Source organism: Opisthocomus hoazin, chromosome 27, assembly GCF_030867145.1.
Source record: "Opisthocomus hoazin isolate bOpiHoa1 chromosome 27, bOpiHoa1.hap1, whole genome shotgun sequence".
NCBI lineage: Eukaryota > Metazoa > Chordata > Aves > Opisthocomiformes > Opisthocomidae > Opisthocomus > Opisthocomus hoazin.
Window position 1 is genome coordinate 3,963,834 of NC_134440.1, and position 19,497 is coordinate 3,983,330.

The 19,497-nt window shown below is 40.9% G+C and overlaps 2 protein-coding genes across 11 annotated transcripts in view; one reads left to right on the top strand and one right to left on the bottom strand.

The window, feature by feature from the left end:
• Positions 1–4,538, bottom strand: part of MYO9B (myosin IXB) — a 45,091-nt gene extending 40,553 nt beyond the window's left edge. For 8 of the 9 annotated variants that reach the window (XM_075443995.1, XM_075443994.1, XM_075443992.1 and 5 more), the window contains exon 1: positions 4,453–4,538. The gene's annotated coding sequence lies outside the window, so the exon portion shown is untranslated. Of the gene's footprint in view, positions 1–3,922; positions 3,954–4,452 lie in introns of those variants that run through there. The other variant, XM_075443990.1, reaches the window with a different exon arrangement.
• A 144-nt stretch (positions 4,539–4,682) lies between these two features.
• Positions 4,683–12,635, top strand: HAUS8 (HAUS augmin like complex subunit 8). 2 transcript variants are annotated; one of them, XM_075444148.1, is made up of 11 exons: positions 4,683–5,023; positions 5,363–5,433; positions 5,543–5,598; positions 5,909–6,005; positions 6,693–6,806; positions 7,330–7,412; positions 8,049–8,120; positions 8,642–8,800; positions 9,671–9,812; positions 10,875–11,016; positions 11,779–12,635. In XM_075444148.1, the coding sequence occupies exons 2-11, from the start codon at positions 5,364–5,366 to the stop codon at positions 11,897–11,899; spliced, it is 1,056 nt and encodes a 351-aa protein (XP_075300263.1). In that variant the 5' UTR covers positions 4,683–5,023; position 5,363; the 3' UTR covers positions 11,900–12,635. The 2 variants fall into 2 exon arrangements, with proteins under 2 accessions (XP_075300263.1, XP_075300262.1); XM_075444147.1 differs by lacking the exon at positions 4,683–5,023 and adding an exon at positions 5,248–5,275.
• The last annotated feature ends 6,862 nt before the right edge of the window (positions 12,636–19,497 follow it).

Below are 19,497 nucleotides of genomic sequence, written 5' to 3' on the forward strand. Positions count from 1 at the left end.
CGTATTTATTTTTGTATTACCTAAAAATTAGCACTTTCATTTGCTTGTAAAAAAATAAAACCCCACTGGGTTTACCAAACAATAATCTGAGTGAACATGGGGCTATACTATTTAGTCCATCACTGGAGGATTGCTTACGCTTGCTACTTAAACCATTGACTAAGGCCACATTTCAGGTAACTACTTCAATACTTTGTAGAAGAATACAGTAGGCTACATAATTTATCATCAATCTGTAATTTTACTTTTTGCTCAGACAATGTTAATAGAAAACCAAAAATTCCAATTCTGTGTGGTAATTTTGATGGTATTTTTAAAGTGTTTTCAAGTCTCCATTAAGCTAATTAATTTTTTAATATGCACTAAAGCCAACATTGCCCACTTATAATGCAGTAAAATCCTAGAAGAGAACTTCGCCCCAATCAGCATAGGGTATCTGTTTAGTTTAAATAAGGCCATAATTTGAAGCCACATATTTAGTCAATGAATCATAGTGAAGCTAAAAAGGGAAAGTTACCATTACAGCAAAATTGTTGAGGACGAACTTTGCAATATTCCAGTTCTTCACATTTTCATGTACATTTCCAGTGCTGCATTCCTCAAACTGAAAGACTCAAGCTTCTCCTATTGTTCGCTAAGTAATTTTCAACACAAAAGTAGAAACATATCACAGGAACTTGACATCTAACATTCCTGAATATCAGGATCACCAATGACCATCCGCAAAAGAGACCTCTCTGATCAAACTGAAAACATTTAGCAATTTCAAAAATATTCAGCTATTACTTATCCTTGATATCCAATGCAAGAAATTTCCAGCAAGATAATAGGCTATAGAGACACCCTAAAGTTTCCACAATTAACGGTGCATTACAGGTAAGACAAAGGCCTCAGACCCTGTCTTACATCATGTCATAAGGACATACAGTTGCTGTCAGCTAAGGGTAATTTAATTTTTTCCCAATATTCCAGACATTTGTAGATTACCTGAAAATTGCTTAGCATTCTAGTAACACTTTAACATTTTTCTTGGTCATAAAAAAATCTGCTGGACTAAATAACTTTAGATCCTTGGTTTTATTTAACTAAAAGCTCTTGTCTTTTTCTACTTAAAAATGAGTAGTTCTGAATGGAGCACTCACATTTACAACACATCCGTTACTACTCTTTGTAATCAACCCTGCCAGAGAAGTTACTGCCACAGACTGCCTAACAAAGGAGAAGCTGGACTGCAATGCAAGTAATGCAATGTAATACAGGAAAAAGTCAAAGAAATTACCTTTGTTACAGGCAGTTCCTTCTCCATTACCTTCTCTACTCCCTACAGCCATTGAGACCCTGATCCCAGCCTATGCCCTCAAACCACCCAAGACGCAGACCTCTACTTCCTCTTACTGACTCAGATGCACAATTTAACCTCCACACAAGGATCCCTTATCAGGCTAACAGTGACATGAAAGGTCTATAGCATGTTATTACCTTACAAAAAACATGATGTCAGAGTTACAGATGGATGCTTGAGTATGATTCAGAGGAAATGAAAATGTGGCCCTGTTGAGAAAACAAGGAATGAAGGCAAAAAAAACTGAGTGTCAGTGGCAAAGAGTGTAAGCCAAAGGAACTTTGGAGACTATTCTACCACCTTTTGTAGTTTTCTTCATTTTATCCTTAATAGCATTACAGCTGTCATCAAAAGAAGTAAAAATCTCACTGAACTAATGCTGTATTTACAATGGTAAGAAATTTTCTTAAAAAACTTTAGGTTGAACTTTAGTGGGAAAAAAAATAAGGGGTAGGGGTCTTCAGCAGAACATACACATGACAAAAATACCTGTAAAACCAACTTCATTGTTAAATTTTGTTTGTCTTTAAAGGAAGAGGAAATTTTTGTAGAATTTGCATTGAGTTTCATTTGGTAATCAGATACAAACAGTACAATAAAGCCTAGATAAAAGCAACTCTACAAGCCACAATTAAGTCACTTGATACATCAAGAAAACATGATATACCAGAGACAAAACCTCTGAATTTTCATTTTCTGAAGTAAAGACACTCCTAGCCCTTTCAGAAGGCAGATCATCTATTAAAATAGCCATCTATTGAAAAAATAAATCCTTATCAGCATCTCAGGCTTTACTTCTCTTCGATATTAGAATAAGTAGGTCTTGTTTCTCAGAAGTGTGATTAATAAACACCTTCACTCTTCAAATTCAAAAAAAGGTACTGAAGCACAAACTTTTTGTTGAATCATAATTTTTCACTCTTTTCCATGACTATTGAGATAGCTAACAGATAGACTATTGCATTTTTTAGGAATTTTTCCTTCTTAAATGCCTAATATACACGAATCACAGTATTTGACCATCTAGCTAAGGAAAGGCCATATTTAGCCTAAGTAATATCAAACATATGCATATGAGTCAAACAGTTATTCATACACAGGATTATTCAAGAGGTCTAATGTTTGAATCATTATTTGTCAGAAAACTCGGTCTGTACAAAGCACTACTTTCTAGATGAACCTCATTTAAATTTTTCATCAGCTGCATTTACTCTTCCTAAATTATTCAGCTCTATAAGAGTTTTAGGTTCCACAGAAAAACACAAACCTATGAATCTTTCCACTGATTAGACTATTTGCACAGACAACTGCCCTGTCACTGCAGAAACTACAACATTCAACTACTTAAAAAGCTTTTTGCTGAGACAAACGCTCAAGCACTGTGACAAAAAATACTAATACCAAACCCCAAACAACCCAAATTGCATAGTTCTACAGAAACAGTTCCCCTGCATTACTGCAGTAACTCTTGAGGTTTATGCTAATAACTAAACACTAATGATTAAGAAAAAGGCCTTAGCTGCATCATCCTGAAAAGCAGAGATAATGTTACTGGACTTCGAATGTAGAGCAGATAAAGAATCTCACTGCTAGTTCAAAGACAAAAATAATCAACTCTTTTCTAAAAAGAGCCCAAATGAATCTTCAAGCTAATATGCATATACGTATGCATTAGAAGTTCCCCATATTGCTTCCCCTACATTAAATGAGTTTCTTCCTGACAAAATTCCAAGTTAAAGACAGCAAAGGCTTACTAAAACTTGATGGGTGTGACACCAATATACTAAACCGGAACGTAGGGTTACCTCATACTGTTACTTCAGGGCAAGTACTTCAGTCATGTATTCCAGCTAACAGACCTGAAATCAGGGAGCTTCTAATTACCCATGACAAATTCTTATTTGCAAACAGCTAGGCAGACAAACCGATACCAATCCACCTCTAGGAGTAACGTGGGAGGATGCTGATGACACCTTTGAAAGGCTAATTGCATTCGCCAGAAGCCCGAGATCATCTTCAGGCCCTTGCAACACTGCCACCCATTTCCAGAAGACAGAATCAAAGAATACTGAACTCATTCGCATCCAAAGTACTTCTCACTTTTCACAAACAGGACTTGCAAATAAAGCTGGCTAAGAGCTTTGCCAAAATGCTGACAGAGTAATAGAAAATAAGGCTAAAAATTATATTGGGAAGTCATGTTGCATTAAGATCACACACACCAATATCAACTGTACGGTCACAATAGTCATGAATCAGGATAGTACTCTGCTACTTTTAGTCTACCAACATGTAACAAAAAGATGTTTCTAGCTTGCACAAGTTCTACTTTTCAAAGATTGCAAAACCAAACTTACCAAAAGGACACAGCAGTACTAACATACTAACAGCTAGAGGCATATATCAACGAGGCAGTGATGGTCACCGTGATAAAGCACGACCTCAACACAGCAGCAGTGCTGATACTGTCAAGAGTTGCCCAAAAATAAAGCAAAGAAACAAAAGAACCCAGGGAGTTTCAACATTTTTTTCCTGAAAGATGCCGAGATACTTGTACAAAAGTCTACAGGCTGTTCATACCGAGAGTGAGAGCCATCATGTGAAGAAGTGGAACGCTACGCGGTTGTAAGATCAGTAACAGGAGATTGAAGTTAGCATCGTGCCCTGACCGACGGCAAGGTCCCCCCTGCCCACGGCCTGCGAGCCGGGCGGGCACGGCCCTTCCCTCAGGGTACGTCCAGCTCCTCAGGCACAGCGGCTGCAAAAGGAGCAAGCAGCAGGCAGACCTCTGCCGCCCCGACCGCTACAAGCCCACGCAGCCGCCCAGAACCCGCACACCGCAGCCTCACCCCGGCCCCCGGCAGCGCCCACCGCCCCGAGGGGAGACCCTCAGGAACGGCCCCCGGGCTCCTGAGGAGAGCGGCGGAGCCCCCCGGCTGCACCCAGACTCCCCCCCCGCTCGCCCGCCCGCCCGCCCGCCCCACAGCGCCCCAGGGCTCGGTGTGAGACCCGGTCACCCTGAGGCGCTGCCACCACAGTGCAGGAAAGGAAGGAGGAAAGGAGAGCGGGCACCCGTGGAGGGCGCAGGGCCGCGCTTCGCCGCCGCTTACCTCAGCCGGTGGGTGAAGCGCTGGTGACCAGCACCCGCCGCCCGCCACAGGCCCCGCCGAGGCGCCGCTCACCACTTCCGGGTAGGGGGAGGCAGGGCGGCGCCCATTCAGCGCCGCGCGCGCACCGCGCATGCGCGCAGCTCCGCGGCGGGGCGGGAGGCGCGAAGCGCGAAGCGGCGCCCCGGGGTTGTGGCAGCTGCTTTTCGGCTCGGCCAGGCCTCCACGCCCGCGCCTCCGGCGCCCGGGTCGGCTCGGGAACGGGTGTTCGTTGGGAGCCAGGTGCTTTCTGAGGCAGGGCCCTGCGGCGAGAAGCGGGAGTGGGTGGATTCCTGTCAAAACCAAAGCAGCCCAGCGCCGTCCCCGGCTGGGAGCCGCGCCTCCCGGCGCTGTGAGGGCTCCTGCTGCGGAGGCGGTGGTGTTGCTGGTGCTCGCCGCCCTTCTGCAGCGGTTTGAGAGAGCCTCGGGGCAGCGCAGGGGATCCCTAGCGGAGCCTGCCTGAGGCTCGCCAGCTGCAGCCGCGGAGAGCGGCCACCTCCCGCCAAAGCCCCCTGGGGAAGAAGAGCCTTTTGAGGTCAGTCATGCTGTAGGCGTTGTCAGAGCCTCATTTCTTGCTTTACCCTGGTGCTAAGGGGAGCGCAACAGGCCTCTGCGCGGGAGGGAGGCAGCCCCACCGGCGAGTGTCTGCCGCGAGTGGGTCGGCGGCGGCGGCTCGCCTCATCCCTCCGCGCCGCCAGGGGGCGCGCTGTCTCGTCCTCCGGCGAGCCGGGGCGGTGGTGCGCCTGCGCGGTGGTTCGAACGGGATGGCGGCTGAGGCGGCGGGCGGGTGAGAGGAGGGGGGGAGGTGTGTGGCGCCGCCGGTCTCTTCGCTCGTCGTTCACTGCCGTTGTCATCTCACTCTCTGTCTTTGCAGGATGTCCGCGCTGGCGAGAGACTCCGGTACTACGGTGGCGGACCAAAAAGTGACGAAGAATAAGCGGAAAGGTAGCCGTGGGGTGAGGGGGGAGCCCGCTCCGGCTGAGGCGCGGCGGGTCGCTGAGGCGGGAAGCGCGGCGGCGGGGCCCGGCTGAGCTCTCTTCGCTTCTTCTTTCAGGAGGAAGAATCGTGAGTTCTCGCTACCTGCAGCACGATAACAAAGATGCCAAGAAGGTACTTGGACGCCTCGCTTCTGGGCTCAGGGGTCGCTCAGCAAGGGGTAAAAATGGTCTGAGGGGCGGCTCGGACGTGTGACAGCGAGACCTACGCAAAAAATTACTTTGCAGGGGTTATGAGGGAGTCGTGGTGTATTGCTAGATGCGGATTGGGATAGGACCTTGGGACTGTGCTCAGGTGACTTGCAAAGCACCAAGCCGCCCTGGGATTGTAGTAGTTCGTTGTCAGCATTCAGGTCAGAGGTAAAACATATTGCTGATTGCCAATGACTGCTTATGTCCAGTTTTATCTGTTTCTTGATTGTCAGGTTATTTCATCAAATTCCTTTTCAACGTCTACTGCTATACCATCTTCTGCAAGTAAACCAAGATCAGTTGTTCCTCAGAAAAGCAGAACTTCTGCTGGTAGGTTTTACCAGAATTTAAAAGCTATTCTTCTGCAAAGTTGTATTTCCAACCTTTGGAACTCTTAACAACTCTGAAATGTTGTTAAGAGATGATATTTTGTATTACTTTGTATCACTGCCAGTTATTACCTGTATACAAAGGGAATTAAGAAACCTGATGTGTGATTAAGAGGTGTAAACTGAAGTGCATTAATCTCTTGTCTGGACATTCTGATAGAGAACTAATCTGGAATGCAGTAATTGGGTTGTCTAAAATAAGCATATGTTTTACCTTCTGCACAACTATTCTCTTACTATGCTGTCACCATTGCCCTGCTTTTTTTATTTAATATTTTTTATAAACCAAATGACTGAAAATCCCTATCTGCAAGACAGTTCATTTTTATTTCTTCTGCAAGAATTGCGAAAGAATTTTCTGGTAAAACCTTAACTTGTCTTGAAAATCCTGAGGAAATAATTTTATTCCCTTTTTACGTCTGAGTGTTGTTGAACTGTGAAACGTTTAAGAGGATCACATTCTAAACTACCTTATCTCTAGGGTGAATTAGAGTGTATATATAAGGTGTGTATAAAATGTGTAAAAGTTTGCATAAGATTGCCACGTATTAGTGAAAGCATATATAACTGTGAACTTGTGCAGAATCTGCTCAAATTCTTTTAGTTTGATAACAGCTTCTTTCTACAGGTGTTGTCTCCAGCTCATTAAATCAGAGTGGTTTTGAGAAAGATAACTTGCAGTCCACTTTGTTAGATGGAGATAAAGTTAGTCGACCAGATCTTGATCTTTCAGCTATTAATGGTAAGCTTCCACTCATACTCAATTTCTTGTTTTACGATTTTTACTGTATGGACTGTAACTTGATTATAAGTAACCTTGTATTCTTCTGTATTCACAAAAGAATTTTGTTAAATAAGGTGAAGGTTATTTCAGGTGTCTTTAAGCAGAGGTATTAAGACCTTCGGGGTTTAAATTAACCTCTCAGTTTTTAGCATCTTTTGGGTGCTCTATTCTTTTTGTTTAAGATCAAATATTAAAGAACAAAGTACTCTCAAGTCTTTGTTCCTGTAACAGATGGGTGTTAGATTATCAGCCCTTCTGAAAGTTGTATCACATCTATCTGTAACTGTAGCTTAAAGCTCATGTGATACAACATCTTTTCATGAGTGTCATCAGAGCCAGAAACAGAGCACAAGTCTTCTTTACTGGTACACAGAATAATTTTGAAATTATCTTTGCCTTTTGAAGAACCTGGTGGTATGTTGACCTATCCTATATACTTTGGTTGGTAGAAGACAGCAATAACTTCTCTGTTGTGATACAGGTAAAACTGTCTGCAAAAAGACTCCTGGTTCAAACTTTGCTTGCAAAGGAGATGAAGAGACAGAACAAGAAACCAAAGAAGGGGTGAGTCCACTGCTTTCATTTGTTAAGCATATTTATTCTGAAATGTGTGAAATTAAGATTTTCAGTTTATCTTTAATCTTGATAACAACTTTGACGTCCTGAGATGATCTAAAGCCTTCAGGCTGAAGTCAGAGAAGTGTGTTCTACTGCTAGTGATGTTTGTTTTGTTTACCATATGTCTCAACACTGACCGAAATTTTGCTTCTGTTTCTTGTGGTGAAGAATCTGCTCCAAGTGTAGCATCTCCTCAAGTTGATTCTTTTTGTATTCCTGTCCATACTTTTTAATTATATCATGTTATCTTTAAAGATTTTCTGACATTTTTTGCTCGGAAAACTAACAAGGATTCAACTTAATTTGAAGTGCCTTATTTAGGAATCTCATTCAATGTAGCACCGAAGCTTCAAGTTTTCTACTTCTATTATGAAAATCTGCTGAAAACGTTATAAAAAGTGGCAGAACAAAGAACAAAGGGGTATATTTAACATGCATTGTTTAAAAATCCAAGCTTTTTTCATCAATCTGACTGTTGTTGATTGTGGGCACAAACTAGACTTTCAGTAACTTGTTTGAACAGTGAAAATATAATTATTTAAATACCAAAATTGATCTAGTATAGTCTTGTCTTTTCTGAAGGAAGAGGATTCTGATGCTGAGATGGAAGAGCTGGAATCTCAGACGCTGCTTTTAACTTACCTAAGAGTAAAGGTGAGAGTCAGTCAAGTATTTGACATTTCGGATAGAAGAGCTTGGTATTGAGGAATTGCTTAATTTCTTGTCTATGCTTTCTGATCTGTATAAGTTAGATTTTTGTAACTTTATTTGTTTATGGTTGCAAAACTGTATGACTTGCTTTGAAAACTCTCTTAGAGTGAATTCAGGGCCAGTTTATTAAGCTGGTGCTGGTTCCTTATGAAGTGGGGGTATGCAGAAGTTTTGGGAAAACCATGAATGAGAGTGTTTGAAGTTCAAGGCTGTAGCAGTGGCTTTGTGCTTTGTTCACTCAGTATGCTGTATGTGTATATTTTTCCTTACAAAAACTAACGGGGGTAGGAAAAGAAGATGGAGGGGGGCTTTAACTATAACGTACTATGCTTATTGCGTGAGGTCTCTGATTCATGAATTGAAGCTCTTTGACTTGGTCTGAGGCTTACATTTGTTTATTCTGAATATGTTAATTACTTAGGTATAGCATTACTTCAGTTGTGAATATTTTTTGGATGTAATAGGCTGGAAAAAATCTCGCCAAGCTGGAGGAGAAAGCAGAAAAAAACTTGTTAATGTTGTGTGAAGAAAAGGAGAGACAACAGGAGAAACTCTGTCAGTTGAAGCGTGAAATTCTGCTCAAAGAGAAAGAACAGAAACTTGATGATGCATTAGACAAACAGGTAGGCTTTATTACAATTTATGCTTTTCCTATACTTAAACAAGCTCACTTACGAAGTAGTCCTTTATCCAGAGAAGATTTCTCTGCTTCTGTAGCCGGCTAGGGTACAATTTTATGCATCTTAAACAAAATAAATATCTTCTTCCTGTTGCAGCACATAATGCTCTCTAGTAACCTAAGCAAATGCCTTTGTCACTCTTTTGTTGTCCCTTGTGGGTAGGCAGGAAGGAGAAGTTAGAGCTGTTAGGCAAGGGGCAGCAATAGCACACCGATTGCTGGAGCAGGTTACAGTTGATGCACAGGAGATGCAAGTAGCTTAAAACATGTGAACGTCCTGCAGTTAAGCAATTAGTTATAGCTAGAGCTGAGACGCAAACCCTTGGATGAGAAGTGAACGTCTGCTGTTCTTTGTCTTATGTGTATGTGTTAGCAGTAGTTCTGGCCTGGTTGTAAGAAGACAAGTTTTTAGGGAATAATTGATTTTTGAATAAGTAATTTTCAAAACAGAACCTGTGTTTGCTTTTAACAAACATACATTGCGAAAAATAAGGCTTTTGTCTTTTGGAGAATACACTGTTAACTACAGTCAAATTATCAAATGTAAAACGCTTTGCCTGCTGTGTTGCTAGTACCTCTGAGCTACAGTAACAAGGAAACTGGTATTGACCTAGGAATTTTGGGGTGGTAGAGGAATACCTATGAAACAGCACGATAGGAGTATCATACCACACACTTCTTGAATTCCTCTGTCGATGAGCATTTCGGAGTGGTACTTGGGGTTTTTTATAAATTACTTTTCTGTATTGAGCCAGGTCTGTACTAACAAAATGGCTGCTTCTGAAGAAGTGTTGGTTCGTCGTGTCTTTTTCAGATGGAAGTACTTCCTCCCCTTGTTGCTGTTTGTGAACAGTTTAAAGAGCAATATAAAAGCTTCGCAGTTTCCCTGGATGCCACTAGGCATGAATTACCCATCAAGAATATTCACATAGAAGGAGATACGCTAACATACCTTGGTATGAAAATGATTCGTTAAATTTACTTTCAGAAATAGTAGGGTTTTTTAGTATGCTAAAATTCTTGCTTTGTTATTGCTAGATCTATCTGGCCTCTGGAGGAATTTTGTGTGCTCTTAGAGCTTGTATGGACACTGGGCTGCAGCATTAGTACGTGGTTTGCTGTGAATAGTTCTTGTCTCTAAACACTAAACTGCACTTCAACAAGTTTTTTTTCTTGCAGCAGGAAAAAAAATTTACTTTCTAAGCTAGGGCAGTCTTCACATACAACTTCTTTAGCAAGTTTCTGTGTTTTTTAACTGTATTCATGACATACCTCCTCCTTTCTTGTTTCTAAAGGGTAAGCAAGTTGTAGAAATACTGCTATCTCTGCTTGTTTCTGTGTTTGAGGGATAAAGTCATGTGGGTAGACTTGCTCACATTTTCTGTAGAACTAGAGCTGAAATATATTGTGTGACATCTTGAATCAGAGAATGTTTGTTTAGTAAATTAGTACTTGTGTTTTATATTGACACCTGGTCAAAAAGTTACATTTTTAAACTACTGATCTGCAAGAAACAAGATTCTTAAACCTTTTATAATAATCTTGCTTACACTTTAAAAGAAATGCAAAAGATCTATTGAAGAACTTAAAATTCTTGTGAGAAGTCTTCAAAGGAATAGATACGTATTTTGGGTTTGCGAATGGTAAGGGAGAGGACTGGGTGAATTTTGTGTTGGGGATACATGCCAATAGCAGTATACATAACTGGCTGAGGGGTTTTGGATGTTTAAAACGTTTATTTTTTTCTTGCATTTCTGTCTTGTAAAAATCTTTGACACAGTCTAAATGAGAGATTAATTAGCAATTTTAATGGCGTGTTGCTGGTGTTAATCACAATAGCTAAACATAATTTGACTTTCACAGTTTTCTCATAGTGTGTTTGTGAAAGCTGAATGAACAGTAGTTTCCATCATCTAGCTCACCTGTCTCTGTGGTTACTCCAGTTCTTAAGTAACTTTGTGTTAACTGATGCCAATGCATACAATTTTGAATAATATTTTTAACATCTCAAATTGTAGATGAACTTCAAAAGCAGTTAACTATCACACAGGAACTTTTGACAGAAGTTACACCAAGCTACTCAGAAGAAGGTGCAAAAGCATTCAGAGTACTGAAAGAGCTTAAAGAAGTGTCTCACAAACTGGATGAAGAGCTTCAAAGGTATTTACAACAATTGGGTGAGAAAACTTGTTGGCTAAATATTCAGAGGAAAATCTACAGATCTTGCCAGAATATGTCCAGAATGTATTGGGGGAGGATTATTTGAGGGGAGAGTAGCACCAAGTTTAATTCTGTTTGTAGCAGACATCTGTATTTCTGTCCCTGCCCTAACGACAGTCAGAGTAAATATGTTTTGGGTTTTTTGTTTGTGTATTCTAAGTGAACTACTTTAGTGTGCCATTTGCTGGTGCTTCAGCTTAGAATTTCAGTGAGCAAGAATAGCACTGGTAAAGTGCAAATGTGCATGAGAGTGGAGAACTCCAGGAGTCAGAAAAGTGAACTGGAAACACTATGTCTTAAATAAAAACCATACAAATATGTCATCCTTTAGGAGGTACAAGGAGCATAGAAAAGGTTTTTTCGTTGAGTATTATCTCAACAAAGTATCATGGAGAGCATGGGGAAGAGATAAACCATGATAAATTTCCTTTCTTTCCTCCATTTCCCCAGAGGAGGTTGCAGCTGAAATCTTTGAAGATTGATAGACCATAAAGCCATACATCTCCCCCGCCTGCAAACTGCCCCTCCTTTCCTCCAGTTTCTAGCCTTTGGGAAGAAAATTCATGTTCTACTTTTTGTTATTTCCTTCTGGTGGCTGCATGGTAGGAGACTGATGTGAATGTCCAGGCACATAACCTTGAGGGTTGAGCAGAAGTTGTTATCCTCCAGAGAAACTGATTGAGCTTGCTTAATTTGTTCCAGGAGCTTCACACAAGTCCAGAACCTGTCGTTTGAAGTCAGTAAAGAAGTTTCTCTGCATAACCAAAGAATATGTGAAGAGAATCATGGACTAGATGTTGTGAAACACTGGTACTTCAACTAAGTTTGTGTATTGTTTTACTGACAAGGGGTGGATACTAAACCAACGCCAGCAGACTTGTTAGCTTTTTACTTGTTGTATGAACATAGAACTCGTCCAAATTTTCAGTTATACCAGAATATGAAACCAGCAGCATGTATGATTACTAATACAAGAAATGGAGTTTTCTTCTGCGTGCTGTCCTGTAAGGAGACACTTTTTAAACATTAATTTCTGTGACACCTTTCTCATCACTTTCTGCCTTGACAGTACTGAAAGGTAAATAATAAGAAATGTTATTCTTAGCAAATATGACCTATGCGTTCTTAAACTTCTTCTTTTGCACTTTTGGAACTGGCTTCAAGTGCACTGATCTGCATCCCTTTCCAAAGTAGAGTTTCTTAGAGGGCAGCATATCAGGATGTAGATGTGGAATTGTGTATGTGGTATGGTGCATTTGCTGATCTCATCAGGAGGATCTGTAGCAATGTACAGCATGATCATTGGTCACTCAGCGAACAACTTCTGGAGGAGCTCTTAATTGTCCCTTATTTCTGGATTTGCTGAGGGGGAAGGCTACATGGGTAGCAAATAATGAGGCTGATGCTTGAAGGAGCCTGGTCACTTGTAACAAGTGAAAAGTTTTGTTAACTTGTTGCCTAATTGTCTTGGAAACAAATTATTAAAATCATAAATGCTTTTGTACTAACCTGACACCTTCATTTTAAGGACTTTATTTTTTTTAATAATGAAGACTATTTTCCACTGCAATATCAATAGCTTTCGTGTTTGAATATCTTCACTGATCTCTTACAGAAGCTTTTGTTTCCGTCTGGGCTTACATAGGGCTAATACACAATATATGCAGTGGTGGACTTATAGGCACTAACCAGTCCCAATGGCAAGCCATGACCTACTGGCACACGAAGTGCTGAGGGCAGAAGAGTGTGAATGTGGAGAGAAACCGCAAACCTAACTACTGAGTAAGTGCCTGAGAGTGTGGACTTGTTATAAACATACTGCCAGGTGTGGCAGGTTTTTTCAACGTACTTTCCATTTTTATACGTGGAATGCATTTCACTCTGAAACACGTGCTGTATTCTGTTGCGGCGGGATCTAGGACTCGGCCAATATGATCCATAACAGTCAACTTTATTAGTAAAGAATCTAGATTACATAGACAGAACTTAATTGTGATTAGTCACTATACATAAACACTCGGTGCAACACTCAGCTATGATTGGTTACTATACATAAAAACATCTATCAACAAAACACCCCGGTTACATAATCAATACTCAAACTATGATTGGTCAGTATTCATAGAACGACTGTTTACCTGCAGCTGGCCTGAGAACGATTGTCTTTCCCACAGCCAGCCTGAGAAAGGTCTGTTTTCCCGCAACCGGCCTGAGAAAGGCCTTGAGGCCTGTGCTGCTTGAAGCCTGTACTACTACAAACCAATTAAGTCCATATTCAGAGTGTCTGGGTTGCTCACAATATGTCCCTGTTTCTCCAGAAACCCTACAGTATTCTGTATTTTTTTTTACCTGTGGAACCTCCTTCTGTGATGTTTTTTCAAAACCTTTGCGTTGTATTGTCTGCATAGCGGTACATTTCTGGCTTAAGCTGTGTCCATGAAGCTTTTTGGCTTGCTCAAAAAATACTTGGAGCGTTCTCCTTGCATTCTTTGAAGTGCTATTCAGGCTTTCCTCCTGGTATTAGTAAGGGTCTAACTAGATTCTTGTCTCCTCTTACTTAAGAATTATAGGTAAATCAAGCTGTGGAAGCTATATCGGTAAGAAGTTCAGTGCACTGGATGAGAAGTCAATATGTAATGAGCTGTTAAGACCCTCCTTGTATACAATATCAGTGTCACTTTTTTCACAGCAACTTATCCATGAGCCAGTGGCAGGGCAGTGAGTTATTTTAAGATACTCATCTGTATTTCTTCTTCCTCAAACATGTTAGATGGTCTGCACCTAATAGTTCCCCTGTGCGTGCTGCCGTTCGGTCCGTGAGTGGGTGCTGCACACAGCAGGATCGTGCTCTGGGCAGGAACGTGAGCTGCACCTACGAGGTTTGGCCACTGGATGGGGAACTTTGCTAAGCAGTCAAGTCATAGGTTAGCTGCAAATTAGCAGTGTATTTCTTTTTGGTGGATGGAGATCTTGGTAGAAAGGCTCCTATATGATGAAACTGCTGGTCAAACGACTGTTTTTCCTAGGTTTGGATAATTGCTACGGTGTGTGTCCTCATGCCTTTAACCTGCTTATCGTAAGTGTGTCGTTCTGAGACTCAGAAGCTAAGTCTTAAATATGAAGGGGGAGGGATGAAATGAAAATCAAGTTTATAGTGTCTTGGTGATTCTGTCTCTGCACAGACACGAGTCAGAATGTCTTTCCTAGGATTTCATGATGGTAGACCTCATTGCTGATAAACCCATCCTCTTCAGTCAAGTGATTTTTTACCACTGAGATACTATTGCGTGTGTATATATGTATTCCCAAATGGTACTTAAGCAGCAGACATCTATCCAAATTTTCACCATAAAGTGAGGTGGAATGCTGCTAGTTCTCTTCCCTGAAGAAGGGTGGCTGGAAAGGTTCTGTTTGCTGTGATCCCAGTTAAAGGCTGGAAATCTTTTGGGGATGCAGTTCATCCCTGTTGGCTGCAGATGGCAGTCACTGGCTGTACAGCAAGCCTAGGGCAAAGTGGGAGTCCTGGAGCTAAAGGCCAACTGCGTGTAAATAAAGTGCTTGGGGATGTGCACTCATTGTTTCAGAACAATCGCAGATATTGATTTGAGCATTCTGGACATTCTTTGCGTTAAGTTGAACACTTATGTAATTCTTTTTACAAATGGTAGAACAAGTGTTAGATAAAGCAGCTCAGCCTCTCAAGGAAAGGGTTTTAAACTACTTTGTACTGAGACTTTTCCATCCTGGTTTTGCTGAATGTTCTTTCTAAGTGGTTCTGTTTTGGCTCTTGGCAGAAGTGTTTTGGGCTCCTCCACCTTGAAACGGCCACAGACATTAGATGCTGCCATACTGAACACTGTAAACAACAACAACAAAGAACTGCAAAATCATTGGAGCAGGAGCTAAACAGATGTGACACCACTTATTTAGTGTTTTCCACTGATTTTCTGACAACATCACATGCTCTGAATCTGATTGGAGTCCTAAACAACTTAAAGGCTCTTTTTATTCAGGTTGTCAATCTCTTCTGTGTTGTTTTTTATTTTACTTGGTTTTAAGCTAGAACTAATAGTGTTCTCTCTTCTGTGACTTGTATCAATGTAGATTTATGTTCTATCTGAACTTGTGCAGTACTTACAATCTATGCATTCATCTTTTTAGGACAGAAGTGCTTATTAACCAAGTGTTAACATTCATGTGTCCTAGGGTGCTTTTTTGGGGGGAGGGAGGGTTTTTTCCTCTTCCAAAAACTGAAAGCAATTGTGAAATGAGCTAGCTAGGTCTGAGAGCCTGGGTGGGAAGGGGGAAGCACAGAAATGTAAGTACTCATCACCTGCAAAATTATCTTAATGGTCTAAAAAGCAATTGTCAAAGATCATTTTAAGCTAGGTTTACACTGCACAGATTGCCCTGTCTGGATTCTGGTGTTTCTTGGGGAGCTCTGACCACATTCTCTTCAGTTACACTGGCGTTGCCTGACTGTTTTGACCACCGGCTCAGGAGGGCTGAGTCAAAGCATTTTTTGCTGCAATTCCTGTGCTCGCTGCGATAGGGTCACCAGGGGTCAACATGAGGGAGCATCCCTCTTGCCCGTGGTGCACTATAGTAGAGCTGCAGCTCAGGAGATAATCGAGGCCCGTTTGTCTTTTCACCACCACCCCCCAACCCTACAGTTCTTTGCTCACACTAGCTTCAAATGGAGCTGATTCTTTGCTCATCAACAGCAAGTAAGCAGCTCATGACCCCAGCAGATGTTTCTGCAGTTTGGGCTAATGAGAACTTACTGGATTACTGCAGTCTTCCCTGCCTTGGAGTACATACCACTTTGTTGGAGATCCGGAAACTCATACTGAATATGATAAACAAACTGCTGGCTGGACTGTGATTGCCAGGACATGAAAAGAGTTCCACAGCAGCAGAGGATCTAACAGCTCTGAAATGCACCACTGAACCACACCAATTAAGAGCATTTCCAGTGATTATGTGAGCATTCCTGTTCAACTCGCAGAAATGATTTTAGGTTGTTTCTTCCGCTGCATTTGTGTGTGGTCTCTAAAGCAAGCACAAGGATGGAGGACAAAGTTTGCAGAGTAGTCTTAAAGGCCTCTGAGCAGTTTCTTTTAAAGTATTTCTGTGATAATGTATATGCAAGACCTATCAGGTTTCCTGCTGTTTCAAGATCTTTAAAGTTAGTGAAGCAAACACAATTTGCCTCTTAAGACATAACTATGTTTTTGGTTATATAGATAAAGTGTGTTTGGAGATGACCTGTAGGATATCGAAACTTAAGTCCATGTTTTAATATCTACCGCATGTGGGGATGGGAAGTTAAACAGCTGATTGAACCGTGGAGTTTTCAGGACTGCTACCCAAAAAGATATGCTGTCTGTGGCAGCACTCAGCACTTTTATTCAGGTCAAACTCAGCATCCTTTCAGCACTCAGGCTTTGTTGTGTATTTATTCAGAACTTTTTAGACAGTATTTCAGTAAGTGAAATGGTAAACAAGTAACTAAACCAGGATGAAAGTTTAGCTTGACTGTAGAGCAATGTTAGTACGCTTATACAACTTCAGGGTGTTATGGAGAGGGTAAGTGTAGTACCTGTATAGGCAGTACCCAAAGATATTGAGAGCCCTTAACCCTTTCTTGCTACCTTTTTTGTCTGGAGAAATTTGTCTTCACCTAACCCAGCAAAATCAAATTTCTGAAGTTAATGTGATTTGTATGATAAAAGGACACCTCTACCCGTTCCTAGTTATAAAGATGTCGAGCTGAATTTTAATAACTCTTAAGCATTGAGACTTCACAACTTCTTCAGATCCCTTATTTATGCATGAAACTTCCACCAAACACTAGACTGTGCGCAAACTCCTATTACGTCAGTCATATGTAGAGGCTGAGTAGAAAACTGGGAAGTCATTTCTTAATAAATGTCTTAATGACAGACACTTCTGATTAAGCACAATGCACAATGCTCTATTCCTGTACTAAATCAGCATCTGCCCATATTAATGGTTTCTTAGTACTATTTCAGTCATTTTGTCAGGAATTAAAATGTTATACTGCTCTGAAAGATCAGCCTCTACTGTTCTGTAGATGAGTAATAGGCATTTTTGACAGAACTATGTAATAATTATATTCTCAATATCATTATTCTGTTGTTATATGCCACTCAGATTATTATTTTGAATATGCTCTTTAATTAACCTTTCCTTGTAATTTTGTTCTAGAGATGCTTGTATTCGCAGGAGGCAGGATCAGTCTTGTTTCTACCACTCTGGACTGCGGTTGTAGTTTCTGTAAAAAGACATTGTCCACATTGCTGGTAAGCTTGCGTTAGTATGGCAAAGCCAGTGGGACGCTTGTTTTGTAGTTATCAGTTTCTACATTAGGTATCTATGTTTGGCTAACAGAAAGAAGGCTGTCGCAGAAACCCAAAGGGAGAACAGAACCGAAAGTTAAATGGGCGTGGGGTTTTTTTACCGTTAATAAAATGCTGTAAAAAAACCCTAACACCTTCTTCTTGTCTGGTGGTATGTAATGACTGACACGAATGTTTGTCCATTGGGAAGGGGGACAAATGATTCTGGCTTCCCGAAAGTTGATGAGTTGTCCTTTGTTTTTTATTTTTTTCCACCTATCTACTAAAATCTAGTGTGTACAGGACTTAATGCAGAACTAAATAACTGATAGCCTTGTTTTTACTGCAGCATCTTATGTGCACAATTTATCCAAGTATTCTCAAAATCTTTAAATAAGTGAGTACTGCCTCCTGTGCCTTGAGGTCTGGTCATCTCTGTGACAAGTTAGAGTGCTAACACTCATGCTGAGGCACTTAACAAGGGCTAATTATTAAGGGTGTGATCCTACCACTTGATTCTTGTGAGTAGTCTTACTGATTTGAATTTTGTAACTGAGGGGAAAAAAAGCAAAAGGAGGTACAGCTGTGAGTATCAGTACTCAAGAATTAGCATTATTTAGAACTTAAGTTTTTTGGCAAATATCTGTCTGAATTTTAACATTGCATGTAGTTTGTTTACTAGGTAGATAGGACGTGGCGGTGGGGGGGAAACTTTTTTCTGCAGCATAATGATGAGTAGAATGTACAAAGTGGTCAGGGTATAAATTAGATCTAGTCGGAACCAATATAGATATATTCACGCCTTCTTTTAAACTGCAGTCCCTCCCTCACCTTTCTGACACACCAGTACAGCTATACCAATCCCCTGCACACTTTCAACCTGGACAACTGCCTGAGATTCCTAAAATTTCATGAGGAGCAGAATTACGTTTTTTGTAAACGAAATAAAAATCTGAACTATGCACTGTGTGAGCGGTGGGTGAATATAGCCCATAGATTTGACTGATGAATAGTTTTTATACATAAGCAGTTCTTACAGAACTGCCTTTAAACTCCTAACTATTACCAGATGCGGGTTGCAGGCGGCTGCTGGAATTCCAACACCTGTTGCATCACACTGAATAGGATTCATTTTGGCAGGCACAGAAAATTCCATTTCAGCAATTAAATAGTTTGAAATGATATCTAAAGCCTCCTTTTTTTTTCAGACCAAGCTGATTCTAGCCTTATTTACAGGATTGCACATATTTTCGTAATTAGAAGATGGTTTGCAGTCCTTAGAGACTGTAATTGCCTGATATTTCTTGTAGTCAGTAAATATCAAATAGAAGATCTTTGGTCTGGAAGAAATCTCTCCTTTTGAAGAAGTTAACAATGATTTAGAAGGGCTATACTCCACATAATGATAATTTCTAGCTGTGGTTTCTGAAATGTAGACATACACAGTTTTGTGTTCAAAAATATTATAGCATTATGCTGAATATGATGGAGCTCCATTTTAGAAGTGTTCTCTGCTGCATTCATCAATTTGTTGCTCAATCATGTTGCTTCTTCGAAGTCCATACCCAGAGCTTTTCCAAAGAAAAAATGTGGATACATGTTTAGTAGCACTTTGTGGGTTTTTTGGTGCATACCCCAGAGATTTCGGGCATGAGTCTGTAAGGAACCATTTACGGGTCTGCTCTATAAAGAAGTATGGGTGATTACATGTAGAGATAATTGTTTTTTTGAAAGCATGATGCTGTTTCACCTGGAACATACCTGATCTCTGCAGGACTGTTGTCAAAATCATTGTTTTGATTGGTGAGATATTGTGCATTAGTTATAGGCTGCTATACCATGAGGACAGCAGAGGTGCTTCATTTTCATTTCACCTCCTTGTCTTTAATCAAAGGATTCCAACATGCTGTGAAGTGTTACCCTTAGGAAGGAGGCTAACATTAGTATTCCTACTTTGCAGACAGGAAAATATTGAGGCATACAGAGTACTGTGGATGTGTCTGAGAAAATGATGAAGTTGAAAAAGAATTTGGAATTACCAGATTTTGTATGTTTTGAT